The 22961-nt window shown below is 33.6% G+C and overlaps 1 protein-coding gene across 1 annotated transcript in view; it reads right to left on the reverse strand.

The window, feature by feature from the left end:
* CCDC178 (coiled-coil domain containing 178) overlaps window positions 1-6157 on the reverse strand; it is a 351257-nt gene extending 345100 nt beyond the window's left edge. Inside the window, exons 1-2 of the mRNA XM_045527704.1 lie at window positions 6085-6157; window positions 2630-2689 (exon numbers count right to left, since the gene is read on the reverse strand). Coding sequence (XP_045383660.1) covers window positions 2630-2689; window positions 6085-6142 — 118 coding nt within the window. The 5' untranslated portion in view covers window positions 6143-6157. The remainder of the gene's footprint in view (window positions 1-2629; window positions 2690-6084) is intronic.
* Window positions 6158-22961: the final 16804 nt, after the last annotated feature.

Consider the following 22961-nt stretch of genomic DNA (forward strand, 5'->3'; position numbering starts at 1 on the left):
GAAACAGATAAATTGCATAGAATTTCTCATTTTATTTTGCCTCAGAATCATTTTTTTTCTTAAGCATATCTTGGAGTACATTAATACATTCAACAGGACACTCTTTGAGAAATATGTCCTAAGGCACATTACCTCTCAATTTTGGGAAGACATAGAATTCAGTAGGGGATTAAAATTGTTAAATTTTATAAGCCAGAAAAATTATTCTCATCATATATACATAATTCAATATAAAATAATGGTGTATAAAACTTACATTTCTGGGAATGGCAGGATAGGCTTATCAGATTCACTTTTCTACTGAAAATAACTAAAAAAGGCTGGATACATAGATTTAAATAGAGAAATAGATACATAGATATTTAAAACTGAACAAGGTAGTTAGAAACTACGAGGACAAAATATAAAGGAGAGTAGAAACCTAGAGTTTTAAGTGGAGCACAGATCATAAAATTGATATTTTACATAAAGGTCATTTGCAATTTCCAGAGAACTTGGACTGGGTTTGATGATTTATAAGTGCCACAAAATAATCAGCCAAACTTAGTATCAGGAGTTCTCAACAAGCAGTGTACAGACAGAATTTAAGAGATCCATCAACTTGGATGGGCAAAAATTTTTTTACTTTATTTTCAAAATATTCTGGAGTTTTTAAAATGATACATTTAAAAATATTATATTCAAGCCAGAGAGTATAAGTTTCAACAGGCTTCAAAGGTCCTGTGGCACAAAAAGTTAGACCCCTTAGTTCCCAATTAAATTGCAAAATTCATTTAAGCCTGGATAGCGAATGGCTACAGCCTCAGAGTAAATGTAAACCAGAAATAATGACCTCAATGACTTCTATCAGAACTCAAGGAATTATAGACAAATTGTCTCTATGATGTACATTAAGTCTAAAAAAAACCAAACCAAAACAAAAGCAAAAGATCTCATCTTTGTGACATTAAAACTTTGGCTACTCCACACTTAAATTTGCAGATTGGGTTTTCATCATTGGATATTCCATGGACACCTCAATCCATGAATTTGTTTTAAGTTTGCACCATATTGGTATTGTTCCCTGTTCTGGCAGAAGCAAAAGCAAATGTACTCTGGAAGAAGCCATCTGTATCTTAAGCTTCATGGAATACCCACAAAAAATTTTTCAAGTGCAATAAGCAGTACAAAGTAATAAAACACAAAAGAAAAGTGGTCATCACGGCTCAAATAACACATAAAAATCAATTCCAGATGGACTGAAAACTTAAATGTGAAAGTCAAAACTCCAAAATGTTTAGAAGATAATTTGGATGAATATCTGCATGACCTCAGAGTAGGGATTTCCTTAAATAATATGTAAAAAGATTTGACTTGAAAAAATAAGAACCTCGGTTCATCAAAAGGCAATATAAATAGATTAGAAATATAAGGCATGAGTGTAAAAAAATATAGCTACATATATGACTGACTTAGAACAAGTGTTCATATTACCTAAGGAACTCCTACAAATCACTGTAAAAAAAAGACAAATGACTCACTAGAAAATTAGAAAAAAGATACAATTTGCAAAAGTAGAAATGAAAATGCCCAAAAGTATGTGGAAAAATTTTTAATTTCATTAGTAGTCAGGCAAGTTCAAATTAAAATCACAATTAGACATTGTTTCATAGTATGGAGATTGTCAATAATTTAATATCAATATAAAAATTTAATAACAATATCAAGTGGTAGCAAGAAAAGGAAGCAATTGGAACATTTCTATACTGCTATGGCTCTGTAAACTCATACTCTTATAATTACTTTGGAAAAATAATTTGGCATTATCTAATAAAGTCAATGATACACATAGCATGTACCTATCAGTTCTATTGATAAATATACCTTAGGAAAACTCTCACAGGATGTACATATAAGGATGCTTCTAGGAGCACTGTCCAAATAACCAAAAATTAGAAGTAACTTAAAATGTCCTTCAACAGAAGAAAGGATAGAAATGGAATGGCACCATAGTATGTGATAATATTGTATAATGGTACAAATGAAATGGATGAAACTCACAAACAACATTGACCAAATGAAAGCAACAACAAACATGAAGATAATAAATAATGTTGAACAGAGGCAGTGACACAAATATTAATGTAATATAATTTCAATTAATAAATATGCAAAACTAAAGTACATCTTTAGGGATGTATATGTATGGGATAGTACAGTCAAAATTAAGAAGAAAAGCAAGGAAATTAGTGTCCAGATATTAGATGGCATAAAGTATTGATTAGGAGGGTGCAGGAAGGCCTTCTGAGGCATTGGTCATCTCTATACATGGCCTGAGTGGAGGTGACACAGACACAGATGTTTCCTCATAAACATTTATTAAAAACATTTATGTAGATTTGTTCACTCTCCTATAAGTATACATTATCTAAAATGATAAAGGGAACAAAGGAAATAGGATATATAACATAAACTACTAACAGATAAGTATTTTTTAAAGAAAAGTTAAGATTATACTCATTGATAGAATATTATAGGTACAAGAATGCCTGAAATTATTTTCATTCTTAGAATATTTTGAAAAGAAAATAAATATGTGACAAGAAAAAAAAGAGAGATGAAAATATACAAGGTGGTTTTATTTGGATACCTGCATCTGTCCTTGCCCGTGCCGTCTCTCTGAGAGCCTTTGCTTTGAGACATGTTTCACCTATAAAAAGTTAAATGAAATAAAATAAAATATTTGTTTCCTGAGTCAATTAGCCTGCCCTATATTGCACAGGTAAGGGTTAGGGGAGAAAATAGCCTCAGAAGAAAGAGATACAGGCTAAACTGCATAAGAAAAGACTGAGAGGATAGACAGAACAGAGAGACAAAGTTTGAATGGTGTTTCTCTGGAAGAGTGTTTGACAGAGAACAGGAGAATGGGAAGTCATCTTAGGTGACATTCTGAGATGATACATACATTAATAATTTTAATAGAAGTTTTTCTGTGATTCCTCTAATCAATGCTTTTAAGAGAACTTTAATAAAGAGTAACTAATTTCCAAGGTTATGTTATACATGCATTTTTAAAATCTAACAGTATGGCAAGATATGCTTTGTGCAAGTGTGGCAAGATAGTCCAGTTCATTACTAGAGTCGCACTATAAAAAACGTGATACATGAAGAGAGATAAATAAAATTATTTACATATAGAATAACTGTATTTCTAGAAAATCTCCACCATAAAATCAAAATGATTGATTAGAGTTTATAAAAATGTTATATAAATAATCTATCTTGATTTTTTAAACTTTATAGAATAATTTTTAAAAGTTTAATAATTTGCTTTATGACTTATGTCAATTGAAAGCAAAGGAATAATCACACAATTAATTGTTTATTTGTAGTATAATGAAAATTTCAATACAACCATAGTAGTTCTAAAATGATTGACAGAATGTCAGAAAATGATTTGTTTTGGATATTAAGTATTATTATTAAGAAAAGTATTATATTAAGAAAGTTGAATATAGTCTCATAGAAGCTGGTACCTATGACCACTGTGTTCCTGTAATGGTCAGGGTTAATGACAAACCTTTTCAAAGACTGGTACATAATTAAGTTCAGTACATCATCTAGCAAAAATTGCTTTGGCCTTAAAAGTTTAAAATCTAGAAAAACATAGTAATAAACACTGAGGTCTGATAAATTCATATGGCTTAAACAAAGGCCTTTCATTGCCTTTTTTTTGATGAGCTTAAGATTCTCTACACTGATCGGTGGTTTTACATAGAGGATAGGGTGTTTAAAGATGGTATCATGCCAAAGAGATGAAAGTTAATTTTATATGATGGTTCCTATTGATGTCAGCATTCCAAATATTGTTTTTAATGTCATCCAAATACAAAAATCCTGAACTGCTAACCAAGCACATTTTAAAAAACAATTTTTTAACTACATTATTTTCCAAAGAGTTAGCCAACCAGACTTTTCCATTTCTTATGCATTTTGCAGAAATAATCTGTATTACAGAACACTTATATTCTACTGAATCATGTGATATGTGGGGTTTTTTTTTATGTGACTGTGCATCTCTCTCTATTGCATAGAATGAGGGTGGGTGGCCTAAATTATTTTAATCTGATTAACTTTCTAGTTTTTGCTTGCAAACCAGTGTAGACTGGTCATTTTCTGTTCCAAATAACAGACTTGATTTTGTCAAGTCATTCAAAGAGAAACCACCGGCTCAGCTCTCCAAAGTCTTGGAACAAACTCTTAGTCTTTTTAATTCACATTATAATCAATCCAAAAACTTTCAGTAATTCATTCAATTATTTCAACATGAGTTATGTACCAGTATGCTTGATTATCCTATCTTGTTCCAAATTGTGTCTTTGGTAAAATTGTTTTAAATTAATAACCTAATCCATTTTGCTACTCTGAAATGGGGATCAGTTTCCAGAAATGGAAACTTTCTGTTTAAATATTACTGCACAAACTCTATGAAAATGAAATAACATTTTTTTTCAATTAATATTGGTAGAGGGATTAAAGTGCTAAAAACCAAAGTTTTTCAAATATTCAGAAAATAAGTGTGGTGATATAGGAGTAAAATTCTATCCAAGGTTAGTAATATTACATAAAATCCATTGTGCCGTGACTTTATCCATGTTTGCAATTACTAAATGACTGCTTTCTTTAATAACCCTGAAGAAAATTGTGGTAATTCGATTGCAGTAATAGCTTCAATATTTTTTTCCTCTCAGTATTCACCTTCCTTTACAATGTGACTTTGCAGCATCTTCCATCAAAAGATGGAATCTAATATCTAACTCTAGACTCTGGGCTGGTCCTGTGACTTGTTTTGGTCAATAAAATGTGGCAGAAATGATAATGTGCCCGTTCTGAGCATTGGCCTGAAGAGGTCTTGTTTTCTTCTGTCCATGCTGTTGAAACCCTTCCAAAGCCATAAGCTTCCCAGCAGCCTCCCGGAATATTAGTGACAACATAGTGCACAGCTGAGTCAGCCTAATTTTCCAAGCCAAGACCCTAAACATGTGAAAGAGCCCAACCAAAATGAGCAAGATCAAGGACAGTGCTTAGTTAACCTGTGGCTTACTGCAGACACATGGGTGAGCTGTACTGAGCCCCCCTGAGATAGGCAGAACCACTCACAGACAAGTGAGCTAAAATGAATGCTTATGATGCTATATGCACGTGCATTTTTTTGTGGTTGATTGTTACATAGCATTAGTGCAACTGTGGATAATTGATACAAAGACTATCTATTATTCTCCGTTGAAGTAATCAAGTTAAATTCTACACCAGGGTTGGTAAACTTTTTCTGTAAAGAACCAGATAGTAAAACTTAGGTTTTGTGGGCCAAACGCAGTCTCTGTTGCATAGTCCTCATTGTTTTGTTTCATTTTCTATTCTTTTTACAATTCTTTACAAATGTTAAAACCATTCTTAACTTTGGGGCTATAAAAAAATCTTGCTATCCAGATTTGGACTATGGCCTGTAATTTGCAGACCTCTGTTCATCATGCAAAGATACAGCATTGCTAACATAATACAGAATGAAATATGTAGGAGCTCAGGGTGCAAATCAATAGAGCAAAGTAATACAATAAAATCTAACGCAATTTTTAAAATAGAATTATGTTAGTATTTTAATTTTTAATTTTGCACATTTATCTTTCAATGATGTGCTATTAGAAGTTTACTAACCAGCTGTTGGTTGGTAATAAATACTACTGTCATGGACAACTTCAAGCTACCAATGGAGTGGAAATGAGAAGAGATGTATATATCTGGCTTCCAGGAGCCAGGAAGAGCTAACCCAGCACAATATTGTTGTACTACTTACCTATTTATTGTTTATACTATAGTTCAGTAGTAATTATAAAAGAAATTGATTATAAGTCAGACAGTAGATTTCCCTTAAACTTACTTGCTCCTTTCACTTATTTCACTTTCCTGGTCCCAAAAAATTTTGGTTTTGTGACCTATGATCATGGACAAGTTTGTTATCTTTGCAGCTGCCTTCCTTGGTGAGTGGTTTGTATTCCATTTATCTATGGTCTATTTTCAAAGAAAATAAATTTAGGATAAACTTACTTATCTTGCTTTGATCATCTCCAGCAGGAGAAGGGAAAATTTTCTTGTTTTCAGGCATAGTGATTAACAGTATTTTGAAACCTAATTAGAAAGAAAAATATATAAATATCAGAAATCAAAATTAGTTTATATTTAATGCTGCTAAAAATTGTCAATTCAAGAACTGATAGTGTCAGGATAAATTTCAAATATAAAATATATGACAGATATATAAAAATCAATACCAAATTATGTTAAAAATGTAAGGAAATCCAACAAAGCACTCTTTTTCCTATTAGGACCACTATGATCCCATTCAGAAACACCAACTATGGAAATCTTCATTAAGGAAGGATCTTTGATCCCTTGCTTTGCTGGTGACTTAAATAGATGCTTGGCCTGACCACTAGAAAATTTAGCATTGGCCATTGCAGCTGTGGGTTCAAAGCCTTGTGAGAATTCTGGAACCTACAATGTTTTCATTTCATATGATAAAAGTTTAACTTTACTATCATCTTTTTTTTACTTTTCCTAAGGTTCCATTTTTGAACATTTAAAGGGTAGAGAGAAAACTATGTGCCCATCAGCCAATTTCAACAATTATCAACTTGTAGACAATCTGAATTCCATACACCTAACCATTGCCCTGTCTAACCTACCCGTGATCATGGTTAAGCAAATCTCGGATATCATATTATTATATTTGCAAATATTTCAAGAATTTTTAAACATAGTCACAATACCAACATTGTAATTAATATAATTATTGATAATATCTTTATATTACCTAAGCATATAGTTTATGTTCACATTTCTTTCATTGTTTCATGTTTTTTCTGTTTTTAAAAATTGTTTAGAGTAATGATATAACAAGATCCATACATAGAATTTAAATGAAATATCTTTAAATTCTTTTAATCTATGTGTTCTCCTTACTCCTTTTTTGTTCCTGCAATTTATCTACATAGAAATTAAACATTTTTTTCTATGTAGTTTCCACATTGCTGACAACATTTCTGTACTATATTTAACAAGTTTTTATGTCCCCTGTATTTCCTGAAAATTGGTATTTATCAGAAATTTAAAATGTTGAACAGAAAGACCACAATTCTATAAACACAGACGTAAAAACTGCCTCTTTTAATTTGTAGACCTAAATCATTATAGAGTTAGTTTAGAAGTTGGAAATCATCTAATTCAATTTTTCTTTCTACAAACCAGAAAACCTTGACTGAAATTAGTAAATTCATTCAGTGTAAAAAGACTTCTGGGCAAGAAGATCAAGATGGCCAACTAGACACAGGCAGTATATGCCTCTGTGCCTCCTCCATGGAGGGGAGCCAGAATAGTAAGCAGATTGTCATATTTCAAACAGATCATCTAGGAGAGAATGCTAAGATTCACTAGAGAAGCAACTGGAAGCACCAAAAGTAGGTAAGGAGAGGGTTCAGGGGAACTTGTCTGGTTGGGGGCTGGCTAACAGCTGGGAAAAACTCCTGGACATGGTGAAACAGTAAGAGAGAAGGCCCCAGAGCACCACTTGCCAAGACGAGCTTTTACAATCTTGGCCACAAGAGAAACCCCCGACTCACACAGATCTTGGGCCTAATATGTACAGCTACATGGAGACATTGTTCCAGAAAGGGAACTCATGCAGAATCTCACAGGCATGCGAGGCTAGAGCAGCTTGAGCCAGATTCCATTCTGAGACTATAGACACAGGAGAACAACAGGCATGTGTGCAGCCACTGCATGGCTCTGAGGAGGGACAGAGGAGCCCAGGTGCCTCTATACAACCCTGCCAAGGTCTACACCACTCTGCTGTGGGTTGTGTTTGAAACTATGCTTAAATGTTTATAAATCAATCATGTTTATAATGCCAGAGTGTTCAATTTCAGAACTAAAAGTTGTGAAAACTAACACCATAGATCTGAAAAGAAGCCAGTGAGAAATTTACGAACCGAAAACTGCTGTAACTGCAATTCTGAACTCCCTGGTTCAATTTAAAAGAAGATTTGATAAGGCTGAAGAAAGAATTAGTGAAACAAATTCAGAAAAATACTATCTCAAATGAAGCATGAAGATATATAAGGATGGAAAATTCAGAAGCAAGCATAAAATTGGACGCTCTCAACCTTTACTTTTTGGGAAGATGGAATACATGTACTTTTCCTTAATCCTTCCCCTAAGCACAACAAAAAACCCTGGACAAGAAAAAATACATTTAGACAATAACATGGTTACTCCAGCCATACACACACATAAACACACACACACACACACACACAGACACAAACTGGCCCACAAAGACTGCAAGAGAAGCCTAGAGACTATATCTACCCTTGCTAGACTGTAATGAGGCACCTCAAATATCCTGCTGGTGTGGTGTCAAAGTAAACAATTAGGAATTCAGGACTATCATCGCCACTAATTGGAATCAAGAGCCATTCCCTGACTCCACCACCACCATCATAGTGTCATCTGGAGACTATGTGGGGAGGTTGGACTTTCACTTCCACCCCCACCCAGTAGTAATGAGCTACCTTTTCTCTTCTCCACTGGGGTGACATCAGAGCAGACTAAACAGCGAGTCACAACTTGTGGCACATCCCAGCAGTAATGAGGCCACCTCCCCTGCATGGTGTCAGTGGAGTCCACATAGGGAGAAATAACAAGGCACTCCTACCCTTCCTAGCCAGGGTGTTGTCAGTGGAGGTCTAGTAGAGGGCTGGAACTCTCTCAGCCCGACCCCGCGATAAGAGAAGTGCAAAGTGCAAATTAAAACCACACAGATATTTACAAGTCTACCAGAATGGCTAAAATAAAAAATAGTTGCAACACCAAATGCTGGCAAGGATGTGGAGAAAGTGAGTCACTCATACATTGCTGGTTAGAATGTAAAACAATACAGCCACCCTGAAAAATTGTTTGGCAGTTCTTTTCAAAACTAAGGATGGACTTACCAATATGACTCAGCAACTACACTCTTGAACATATATCCCAGAGAAAAAATATTTTCATTCAGAAACTTGTACATGAATATTCTTAGTAGCTTTGTCTATAATAGGAAAAACCTGAACACTACCCAAATGGGTGAATTGGGTGAAATAAATTGCGGTAAAATAATTGTGGTACATCTACACCACAGAATACAATCCTGCAAAGAAAAGGAACAGACTACTGACATAGGCAACAACTTGCAGAAACTCCATATTAATTATGCTGAGTGAAAAAACAGCTAGTCTCAGAAGGATACATATTGCATGATTTCATTTATATTCATGAGATAACATAATTATAGAGCTGGAGAACAGATTAGCAGTTGCCTAGGGCTAGAGATGGGGGAGGGGTAATATCAGAGAATGTTACAGTGATGGTAGAGTTTAATATCTTGATTGCAGTGGTGGTTACACAAAACTACACATATGATAAAATTTCATAGAGCTAAACACACACAAATAGCTGCATGTATTATTGGTGAAATCTGAATAAGCTCTATGGCTTGTACTAATATAAATTTTATATTATTATAATATATTTATGTATGATGTTTGTAAAAGATGGAGGGCTGACAGTTGAAGGGGGCACAGGAACCTTCTGTATATTTCTTTGCAACTGCCTATAAATCTATAATTATTTCAAAATAAAAAGCTTAAAATAAATAAGTCATAAAGGAAAAGGAAAAAATGAGAGCTAGAAAATCCTCATGTGTGTGGAAATTATGAAATACACTATAAATAACCTATATAAAATAATACATCACAATGGGACAGAGAAAAATATTTTGGACAGTGATCATAAATGTAAACATGTCATAACATGTGGGACAAACAAGAGCAGCAATTAGAGGAGATGGTATGAGGGGGGAGGGAGTCTATTTTAGACAGAATATTCCAAGAAATCCTCTTTGAGGAAGTAACATCTGACTATAATGAACTGAGAGAATTTGCCAAAAGATTTTAGGGAAGAATTTTCCAGGCAGAGTTGACAAAGATGCAAAGGTCCTAAAGCAGGAATGTGCTTAGAGAGGCCCAGAAACAGCAATGATAAATAATTATTAATTCTAGAACCAGTCCTAATGCAAAAGTGTAAATTAACAACAACATCAAAATCTATTGCATTTCAGCTGATATTCATCCAAAGCATTCTGTCATTCTGGCCTCATCTCTCCTGCCTGGAACCCTCAGGCTGTTTTCATCAGTGAGGCAGTAGCCTGGCTTGTTAACTTTCCAGCAGGATAAAAATCTTAGATTTTTCACAGTGTTTGCCAGAGTGAGCTGACTGTTAAATTTTCATGAATTTTGCAAGTCAGTTGCCTCTGTTGGTAGCTTAAAATCAACCATGGTGAGTGGATTTGCAACATGGTAATCAGAAAGTGCCACAAACCAAGGCTTGTTTTTGTTTCTGGTTTTGTCTTGAGAGGTGGGTGTTAAACATTTATCAGTGCATCACTACCAAAGAAAGACTTGCGAAAAGGTAAGACAAGAGTTATATCACTAGGGAGAACATGAGACAAGTAGAAGGGAAGTTGAGAAAATTATAGATGTGATGACCTAGTTGGGCTAGGTTATCAAGGCTGGGATGAGTTTCACTCAAGTCAGGGAACAATGAATAGATAATTTGGTTCTAGAAACAAAATTATGAGAAGAAATAGAGAGTTACAAGAATGAACTGGTAGGAAAGGAAACATATTATTCTGGCAATCAAGTAAGGAATGTTTCTGATAACTATAGTTTTTAAAAGTGAACAAAGCTGTGTTGTGAGGTAGGAAGCATTATATAACTAGAAGTCATTAAGGAGAAGCCACAAAATTATTTATTAAATATGATATACAAAGGATTCAAGAAAAGTCTAAGAGACTGAACTAAGTTACCCTCTAAGATCCACTCCACTTTAGTAGTCTATAATGCTTGATTTATTTCATTTCAGAAATTCATTCATTCATTTAGCAATTTTTGATTTGCATCTTGTTTTTGCCACTGTGTGACTTGTTCAGGTAATGAAGATGAGTAAGACAATCTGTGGCCTCAGGTATTCACTGATTTGACTAGTTATTATATATTTTTTGGTAACAGCAAGGAATCTTTACACAGAGCATAGAAGTTATATGTCCATTAGATAATAAAAATATTCCCATATACATTTCTGTCACCACACCTTGCCTCTTTACTATACGTTCTGTAGTCTACCCACACAAGTCATCAAAATAAGCCATCTGCTTCCAAAAAGCCATTCCTTGGCAGTCTCTTGACTCTACCTTTTCTTAAGTCTCTAATATAAAGTCTCCTTTTACTTCTCAGTGCAAAACATATTTATTTTCTTTTTCTCTCCGTACTTTTAAAAATCAATTCAGTATCATATTGCATTTATATAGACCTTGAATAACTATACACATGTCTATTTTTACCACTGGATTTAAGATATAAAGAGGGCAAGGACTTTGTCTGGTTTTTTTTTATAATCAAAGCCCAAAAGAATATAAGTAAAAAAATTATTTAACTGTAATCAGATAAGGATTATAAATAGTGGGAAAATTTCTGAAAAATATGACCTTGAAAACCAAAGTTTGAGTTCTTGTTAATAAAATGAAGAAAAATAATTGGCACTTACATATATTTTTTAAAAGCTTAAAGAGTTAAGATTTGTTCCTAATGTGAATTAGCATAATATTGCCTTATATATAGAAAAAAAATCATATTTGTAATATACTATAGGCCAATATTCCAAGGACAGATTCTGGGGAAAACATTTAAATTTTCAAGACACAATCATTCCATTCCTAATAACCACTTTCAAAGTTATTTCAAGGAACAATAAAGAAAGATGTTTTACAAATAAAGCAAAAATAATAAAAGCAGACAGAAATACTTAACATTGATTTATCAAGTACTGACTTTCATTTTAATGTAAGTTCCAAAATTTTAAAATTCCTTTTACAGAAAATTTATAAAATACAAAAGAAGACAAGAATAAATCATGATTTGAGAATTGCTTTCAGAAAGAATATCTTTTTATAATCTTTTTATGTTTTATGATACAATGATATAGGCTATTTTGTGGCAATGCTAAAGGTATTACAAAATAGTAAAGAAAATCATGGAGAAATAATTGTTCCATATCTTTCTTATGCACCTTTATAATCATTTCTTTTATAAATCTTTAAACTCTATTGCTATTATTCCTAATCTCTTCTCTTTCTTTGATGAAGTTCTATTGACTTTATATTATGTCTATATTACATCCAATAGATTAGAGTTAAGATGTTTTAAATATTACATCTCATGCTTTTGCTAAAGCCAGGCACATCTTCATAAAGATTAAATATCATCTTTCTCATACAAATCAAATTTGAACTGAAAAAGTCAGTTTCTACACATATATTCTCAAAGATATCTCATACTGTATTCAGAATGTGTCTGAGTAAAGATATGAGCCTTTCACCTTCTGGTAATTACTTGAGACTTAAAGAGTGACAAGCAATTCAAATCAGCTTTCATGGTGTTAAATTATTTCATAGGTCAATATCATGTATCATGTATTATTATTTCACCTCTGAGTTATATCAAACAATTTTACAGTGAGTATATTAGAAGCATTTACATACATGTTATGACAGAATATAAAGTACTCAAATCATTCATATTCAATAACTACTTTTTGTCTCAAATGTAAAAATAACAAATTCTTATAAAATTGAAGTTTCCAAAATTCTTATGGAAGAAATATTTTGCACATTAGAAAATACTATGCCATCTTACTATGAAATAGCTTTTGCTCCTGAAGAGACGTATCTTTTGGTTCTTTTTTTTTTTACTATGTCATAACTACTGAATCGATGTTTTTGGGAATATAGTATTTCTGATAGATATTTTTGGAAATATAAAAAAATAATGAGACAATCCATGCCATCCAGAGTTTTAATTTATTTGGAGATATCATGAACTCATGAAATATCTAGAAAATCTTGATCCAAGAAAAACAAAAATGATAGCTTGCACTTAAAGCATACCATCTATCTACTCCTTAAAACAAGTTACTGAACCTATTTTGCAAAGGAGACCCTAAAGCACTGAGAGGTTAGACCACTTGGCAAGGGCTCTGTAGCTGGGCTGTGTGAAGACACCACCAAGACAGAGCTCAGGACTCTGTCACCACATAAGCCTGCAGGTGGCGGACATTGTAACTAGTGTTCCTAGGGTGAAACAAAAGTAAGAAAAGAGTTCTCAGTATCCTTTTATGTGCTATTGTGCATAGTAACTCTTTTAAATGAGAATAACATATGCGGTATTTCCCAATCAATTTTTAAATTGTAGGCCTGGTTGAACAGAATCAGGGGGAATAATTACAAAGTCTCTGCTTGAGACTATAGAATTAGTCTCAAAATCAAATAGATTAAAAGTTTAAATTTAAAAGAAAAAACAAACAACTAGAGAAAACTGTTTATACAAGAATAAGATTAGAATTGCCTGGACCATAACACCAAAAACACAAAAAAGTTTTAGAGCTATAACTTCATAAATATAGAAGCTGTTCCATTATAAAAAAAAAAATATGTCACTCAAGTCAGGAAGAGATACTTAAAATGTGGGTAACAAAGAGTTTCTGGCTTAATATACAAACAGAAAATTTGGTAAGAAAAATGAAGTATCCAAACAGAAAAGATGAACAAATGACCTGGAACTGGCAACTCCTACTCAAACAGAAAGAGAGAGAGAGAGAGAGAGAGAGAGAGAGAGAGAGAGAGAGAGAGAGAGACGGAGCGAGCGCACATGCAAGAGAGAGCAAGCAAAAAATAATATAGGAGGAAAAAATCAATCTTCAGTAAGAACAAAATGAAATATTTTTTGCAGAAGTTATAATGCAGTAAAATAATAGATGAATTGAGTTATCGTATGGCAAAATGTAGTAGAGACATGCAAACTGCAAAAGAACAGCACATAAGGCAATAACATATTTATGTTGTGAATGTATGTATTACCTGAATCCTATCAGGGAGCAAAAGTAATATGTAATATAAATAATATGAATTCCTCTTTGAGAAAGGCAACTGTAAAATAAAAAGTAGCTCTTTTAATTCAAGGAACCATTCTTAATGAAATAGCAAAAGTAAAGAAAAAACACTTTCATCTATACATTTTTTTTTATTCAGGTAAGCATGTTGTAAATCACTTATTTTCACTAGTCATTCAAATTAGAGGCTATAGAATATTTGCAACTCAGGGAACCAAACAAAGAAGCTATTTGGTAAAAAAAAAAAACAAGAGCAAGCTTAAACTTGAGATTGCATTACTATTAGAGGTAAATTATATATGCTGTTTTCCAGCCATTCTGTGTAAAAAGATAAGCACCTTCTTGTAAAATTATTTTCTCTCCTATCTAAATGTATACTTTGTGTTTTTAGCACAAATTTAGTATATGTTTAGACAAAAATGTGACATGATAAAAGCATAGCCACTATAGAGGTAATATAGGTTCATAAATTGAACTTATTTTAATCACTTCAGATATATCTACATCTACAAAGAATTATCTGCCATAAAGATTAGCCTTTTTTCCCCAAAATAAAAAAATACCAAAACAGTTTTGCTTGAGTGAAATGAAAGTAAGCCTGTGATAGCTTCTAAACCAAACCTAAACATAATAGACCTATATGGAGCTTTATTTATTTTTAGACATCATTTTTTATCAGTGTATAACTGTACATCAGTAGTAAATACAACATAAAATGCACAATGAAATACTTTTGATTATTCTTTTATATCTTAACTACTCTGAATTATATTTTGGGATTGAAGTAGAGAAAACACTAAGTAGCAAACACTACTGTCATTGTAATTCCCTCCTCTTGGGAACCTAGGAAAATTACATTTGCCATCCTCACTTGACAGTTTCAAGATCATATAACTGGACTTCTGGCCAATGGAATGTGGAATAGATCCTCAATTTAACATTCCATTTGCTCCTCCAGCCCTCTTACTTTCCACAGCAAACTTGGAAGCCATGCATTCTAGATGGCAGGGCTACAACGAGAGAAGGGCTGGATCTCTGGGCCACTCCTTGAAGACCCACCAAGGACCCACCAATGTGCCTTATCCACATCACCGTGACATCATCAAAGAAGAGATCTTTGTTTTATTAAACCAATGTGATTTTGGAATTTTTGCATAGCATAGTCTAACTGTTCTAATAGCAGGCTGCACTACTAAGTTGATTAACTAATCAAAAGTATTGATCAATAATTTAAAAGTCATAATTGTTTAAAAATGAACAAGAGCAATAATAATGAAAATGGTTCAAATAATGATTTACTGTCCTCAAAACCAGAATAATCAAGTCTACATAAACAAAATACAATTGATTATACTTTTAACAGTGTAGTAGTAGAGTATGGAAAACAAGCCACTTGTGTTTGGGGAAGTTCTCTGTGTTGAAAGTTAAGAAAACTCTCTGCATAGTAAGAATTTTCCTATTTTCCTTGGAATATCTAAATTATAGACATTCTCAATTATGAAAATAATGATTAATTTTTGATTTTAAAACATGATTTTTCACAGAAACAAGGACATACTAGTTATTCATATATGGTTATTTGCACACCACCATCTTATATTTTGTTATATTCACATACTCCCTGTGGTGTTATTTAAGTCAACTAACACCAAGCCACATAATAATATTTTCTACTAGATATTAAAATTAATATATAGCTATTATAATGTAAATTTTAATGTACAATCTCAAATTAATCTTGTTACCTCCAGTGACATATATATTCTAATTAGGAACCACTATTATAATAAAAGATAGTTAGGTTCCCAGGTAGTAGAACCACACCTTCTCCCATCCCAAATAGCACCATGTTTGTTAAAATATTATTCTACCAGATAAATATATCAAAACATTAATTTGTATCTGTTCTCCCCATATGGTCCACCAACTTACCCACCCCCATTTTAATCTCATAACAACAAGACTTTTTAGTTTTTTGTCTCAATGGTTTTGGCCTGGAGAAAAGCAGAAGCAGTATGAAATCTCTTTGATCTTAACACATGGGGTATCCCAGAGAGAAATGTAGGATCAGTAAGGTGGGTAGAAGCGGAAATACCACTTGGGAAACCAATGGTGTTGAAGAAGGTCTCTGAGACCAAGAAGGCAGTGGCAGCAACAACCAAGGAGGTGACAAGACTTTGAGGGGATGACTATTAGGTACCCTTAGGCATGACTCCCAACTGCACCCAGCTTTCCATGTTCCTGGGGGCCATCAAGCCAGCAGAGTAATCTAAGAGGTCCAGGAAAAGGTTGGTACTCCCAGTGGAAGAGATGACACGTGGCAGGAGGGTGCTGGATGAGGACAGGGACCACATTTTCAGATGCAAAGTCCCCAGAAACTTGGCAGAAATGGTTTGGTTGGCTATGGGGAGGAGGACATAGGTGATACCAAGACTGACTGAGGGTAAATTTCCTGCTAAACTGGTGGGATAGAGTCACAGAGGTGGAACTTAGGTGACTTAGAGAATAACCTTATGTATGTTATTATTATTTTTTTTATAAAACTCAGTTTCTAAGTTTAGATCGATGCTTTCTATACCAGCAAAAAGAATATTGTTAGTAGAATCTGACAACCTTTTAGTGGAGTTTTTCTATAGGAACTATAAATTTCACTTAAAGTTGGCAGTAATATATTTCTCCAGCCCAAGTTTTAGTATTAATCCCACATGTGTAATCCCCATACACACACACACACACACACACACAATACTCCTAGGTGCACATACCAGTAAGGGCTCTTCCTCCTAATTTTACACACTCCAGGCCCCTCAGCAACAAAGAAACAAATCTCTTTATGAAGCACATCCAGTAACCTGTCTGAAGAAGCATTGAACCTACCAATGGAGGAAGCGTTAACTTCATGCTGTTTCTCTCTATGGATTATTTATGATGCTTAGTAGGAGAAATTATAGAAAATATTTTGGAAAATTACATGGCTTTGTATATTGATTTACTTTTTTTAAAAGTCATCAACATGCAGCTTCCTTGAACTTTTTCAAATCTATTATCTGTTAAGGAACAAAATGTTGACAACTCAGTTACATTGATTAATGTGGTATTAAGGTACAAAAAAATTATCTTTCCAGAGGTTTAATTATTGCCTTTATAGGAAAGACTCTGATATTATCAACTACTGTGAGGTTATGTGTGAATAATAAAGAAACTACTCAGTGTTTGTTAACATTAGTTTAGAAATTTTTACAACACTCATCAAGATCTGCTTATTCTTCTAAGGCATAGCACTTCACTCTGTTAGTCATTTTTATAAACCCCATAGGGTTTAAGGTTGGATAACCTGAGAAGAATCCTGAGTTTTCTAACAAAGGACATTTCTAAAATTCTATTGAGAATTGTTACCTAGGGCTGATTTTTCTGCTTTTGCAAAAGGATATCCATACATTGGCATGGAGTCCCCAGAGTATATCAGATTTTTATTCATCCAGATTCCCTAAATGATCTTCCTCAAAATGTAAACTACTGAATTAATACAAAGCATATGTTGCTGAATAAGAAAGAATTCTAGTTCATATGAGCTACCAAATTAAAATTTAATAAAAATGGAAAGACTAACTCTCCCTTAAATATGACCTCAGCAAAAGGTCATGATTTTTCTTCCTAAGAGAGGTCTTCTAACCCTAAATTGAAAACAGGTAATGCGCTGCTGCCCTGCCCCCAGCCCATCACCCACTAGTCACTCAGTGTTCCTCCTATGTTCTTTACCAGAGCCCAGTAAGTCACCTAAAGGAAAGGAAAATATGAGACTAAAACTAATAAGAAAATAAAGATGAATAGGGTGAAATTTGACAATGAAGCTCTATTTCCTTCTAACTACAGCTTTAAGTTGTTAGTTGGGAAAATTTAATAAAATGCTGAGGTTTCCTATTACATGTTTCATTCTAAACAGTAATGTACCTTAATAGCTTCCCACTCCACTATTAGCCAATAAGTCAACAGCATTGATTTTTTTTTTGGTGGAAAGGTATAATTTCCTATATGTTTTATAAAGAAAATCAAAATGGACATTCCCTATGAGGTTATCATTATGTTACAGGAAAAAAAGTAAGTAATGCTTTCATTAAGGATTTTATTATTGAGATATTTTTAAGTATAAATTATTAATATATTTTTCTAGAAAATACAATTGTGAATACAAATGATTTGAATTGTTAATGTGCAATATAGAAATCAAAATTCATCCAACAGTATAGCTCTTGTGAAATATTAAATCACCCTGGAAAATTAAGCTTTTCACTAATTTCCTATTGTTCTGAAATTGCCAGTTAAACAGTTTTTGTTTGCTGCAAAAACAACCAAAGATATAAATAAAAATAAATAAATAATAGCATCCAGTAAGAAATCTGTGCTTTGTGAAATAACAGACAAATAGAGTACAAATGTGTAGCCATCTGGAGAATAAGAAAATCAAAAGTAATAAGGAGCATTGGGAATTTATTACAAAGAAATTATGCCAAGAGCTTCTTATAGCAGTTTTCTATGGAAATGTTCAAATTAGTGGGTACAGAAATACATTTTACACTACATATTTGGACCCTACTGATATCATTTCATACATGATTTCATGGCACAATATTTGCTAACTAATCTAAATTAGCTTGGCTATAAATGCTGTCCTACTGATGCAAAATTTGCTATCACATCACAAACAGCCAGTTGCAATGAATGACACAGTTTGATGAAATTAACTAGAGCCAGAGGGGTATGATACTGGGTCATCTATGACATCGTGTTACAAAATTCAAAGAAATTAATAAAGCTGAAAGTAAATCGAGATATCAAGCAGATATAAAATGGAAGGTAGAAAGGAGAGGAGATAATGAAAACTAAATAGGTCAAAGAAACAAAAGTTCATCATCATTGTACTTCAGGAGGAATACACAGTGGGATCTGAAATGGTTCCCATCAGCACAAGTATCATTGTGACGATTCCATTCCCATTTGCTACTTCAGAATATAGATATAGGAGGAAGAGGAGGAATAAGAGAAAAATGATTTAAAATGCTCTTTCCCATTGTCTTAATTAACCTTTCAAGACTATCCCCAAAATTTTAATTTCAGAAATCAAATTCCATTATTGGGTGACATTTTCCTGCTGCATCTTGGAATAGAGCAACTATGTATTTTATTTTTCTTTGAATACACAGTGCCTGGCAAATATTATATGTTCAAACATAATTATTGAATGGAATTTTGAACTACGTATGAGGGAACATCTCTAGAATTTTAGTTTGAAGTCATAATGATTAATGGAACAGAAAAGAAAACAACTTTTAGATTATTCCACTTAAGAGTTAGTTAAATATAAAAAAAAAGAGAGAGAGAGTAATTTGGGGGCCTGTTTTCTAACTCTGTGCTACCCTATCTCATAGCCACTGGCCCTATTAAATTTAAAAATTAAAAATTCCGTTCCTTGGCTGGATTAGCCACCTTCAAGTACTCAATAGCCACATGTTGCTGGTGGCAACTGCATTCTAGCACAGTTCTATCACTGCAGAAAAGTTTTTGGACAATGTTGTTCTGGAGCATAGAAGCAGCATATCATCATTTCCCATATGTATTATCTAAATTCTATGTTCATTTATTAATTCTAAAAATTTATTCAATATACATTATATGCTTGGCATTGAAGACAGAAAAATGAGATCCCTTTCTAACTATTCCAAATCTTTTGTAGGGACATGTTAGTGAACAGTCGCAATATAGAGAGATAGGCACGTGCCATGGAGGGTTTATGGAAGGAGTTCATACTATAGGCAAACAATGATCAATAAGACTACTGAAGTGAGCAAGGTAAAGATTTTTTAATTAAGCTAGAGGAAGGAGAAATGGAGAGGAAGATAAAGAATCAAATGGTATTTAAGAGGCAGCCATAGAACGATTTGGTGAGAAATTGAAAGTGGTAACAAAGGAGGAATCTAGAATGACTCTCAAGTCTCTGGTGTGGAGGAATGAATTGCTGACACTCACTACCCTCAATCAGGTCTATGTGAGGAAAAATAGGTAAGATAAAGAAGAGAGAACCATTTTCATTTTATATATGGGTGCTTTCTAATGATGATAATATATGTGTGTCCAATATTCATGAGAAAGTTTGACACTAGAGAAAAAATCTTAGGAATCCTTGTAAAGCTGATAGTTGGATGAGATAATAACAATAATGACAAAATAGAATTTTAACATTAAAGCCAAGAAAAATTTACATTAACAATTTTTAGAGAAATTGCAGGAAAAACAAAAATGGATGAGGTTATAGAAAACAAGAGAAAGGCATTTCAAGGAGAAGCCAACAGTCTGAGTTTCCAAAAAGTCACATAAGATAAAGACTAAGAAAAAAAAGTACCTTTCATCTGGCAATAGGTCATGGATGACCTTAACACAAACATTTCCCATAAGTGACAGTAGCAGAATTTCGATAGTAAGAAGCCCAGGGTTGAATGAATTGGGGAAAGAAGAAAAACACGCATAGACTACTGTTTCTGGAACTTAAGCAGATATGAGATAGAAAGAGACATGAAGTGAGAAGTAGATGCAAGGAAGGATGCTGTGTTTGCTGGTTTTAATGTGGAAAAGACTTGAGCATTTAATGTTGCTGTGTCTATAAGCTATGCATATAATGAGTTCACCTTAGGTGGGTTGGATTGATTGCAGTTTATTTCTGAAGCTACTGACCCTTGTTCAACACCATGGAATACATTAAAAATAAATGGTGTTTTGTAACCATGGATCTGTAAGTTGTTTCAGAGCAGGATGTATCAGCCTGCTAGCAATGTTTAGTAATAATAACTGGATTTATAATTGCACCTAGTTTTAGTTGAGCCTGAGGAAGGAGGACTTTCAGAGTAAAGGCTAGTAACATAGCTAGAGTATGTCTATATGAAAAGCTCATTATAAGAGGTCTCCACTATGAGCCAATTTGGGTGTCCTGCTATAGAGGTGCTTCACATACACATCACACACCAGTAGTGGTTATAGACTGGTACAGGCTAAGAGCACCTGTGTGACCCAGAGGTGAGAGAACAAAGAAGCCTACGACTAAGATCTCTGGACCCTTTTCCACTCATATTTCTGTGCTCTGCTTTATCCTTTGCCTGCAATAAAGTTGTTCCGAGGGTATAAACTGAGGAAACCGAGTCCCATAAGAAACAAAACACTTAAGATGATTTAAGGTGTAATTAACAACGGCTAACCTAACTCCACTAGCAAAAACACTCAGCTGTTCAGCCTCTCAAAGAATTTGTCACAAGTTTAATTTTTAGGCCCAACAGAATTTTTGAGGATAGTTTTTTCTTCAAGAAATATAAATTTAAATAATAAAGTCTCAATTACACATTTTTTAAAAAAAGAAAAGTAATTGTCTAGCACGTCCATGAAACATCTTACTAACCATCAGTACAAGGATATTTGAATAACTGATTTCCATGCAAGCTATACTATATATACCGTCTTGGCTGTGCTCTTTTACTGTCTTTCCAACTATTAAATATTTTGTCACCCCTCCACCTTTGCTATCTGATTTAACATGTCCAAGCGTTTCATCCACTTCACTGGTTTGTGGTTAAATCCAAAATTTTTCCAGCATCTAAGGGTAGATTGAATTCCTTTGGTTCATTCCAATTACTTCTGTTCACACAAACATTTTGTAAGTACCCAGAAAAGGAGGCCAACTGGTAGTACTCATAGATATAAACTAATGTAAAATCAACTGACAGTGACGAAAGCAAGAGGTTTTCAGGCAGTTTAACAAAGTGCCAAAGAACATAGCCTTTAAATCAGTTAGATGTGTAATTCTTCCAGGTGGGTCCCCTTACTAGCTGTAAGACCTTGGGAAGGATAGTTAATATACCTGAGCTTCAGTCTTATAGTCTGGAAAATAGTGACAATAATAATGCTTCACAGTGTTATTGTGAGGGTTAAAATAAGATAATGTATGCAGGCTGTTTAGCCCAGTCACAAGCAGATAATAAGCACTGACTAAATGATAATGATTTAAATTCAATTAACTAGGGTTCACTAACAAATTATATGTCTATGAATACAATACTTAACCTGCCCAAACCAAATCTCAGTTTTCTAATATAAGAGTAAATTTAAATCTACCTAACTGAATTTTTACAAGCATTGAAAGACTGAATATACAAGTGAACACAGGCCAGACCACATATGAAAACAGAACTCTAATCCACGACCTCTGCACCAACCAGTCCAGAAAAACCACTTCTATGGAAATCAACCAGACAGTCAGGACATTGCCCATGACCAGCAGCTTCTTTAGTGTTTGTACTCAGTTCCAACTCAGGACCTACCAAAGAAAGCCAGATAAGCTCCCCAAAGTCGCATAGGACACCCTGCTTCTAGTTAGTCCTTCTTCTACTTCCCCGTGTCAACAACCTCCAATCAAATTATATCTGAAGTCTTCCCTTTTTTTCACTATAAAACTTTCCTACTCCCCTGGCTGCTTTTGAGTCTCTGCCCAATACAAGTGATGGTTGTTGATTCCCTTTCTATAGCAAGCACTGAATGAATAGCCTTTGCTTGGTTTAGTGGTCTTTGTCTATTTCCACAGCAATATAAATTAGTTTCAAAGTTCAATGTCAATATTTAAATGCCATATATATATATAATGCCATATATATTTTTAAATGCCAAATATAGATATCATTAGTGAATTACTGTGCAGAAAACACACACTATGGCCATTAGGGGACATACATCCAAACATCTGCTCGTATACATATTACTTTTCTACCAGGTATGTAATCCAAATGCTTCTAAAATGATCGGTCCAATTCTTTCTCCTTACATCATTACCTACCACAACACAAATTCTTCAA

The sequence above is a fragment of the Lemur catta genome, chromosome 16 (genome assembly GCF_020740605.2).
Source record: "Lemur catta isolate mLemCat1 chromosome 16, mLemCat1.pri, whole genome shotgun sequence".
NCBI classification, from domain to species: Eukaryota; Metazoa; Chordata; class Mammalia; order Primates; family Lemuridae; genus Lemur; species Lemur catta.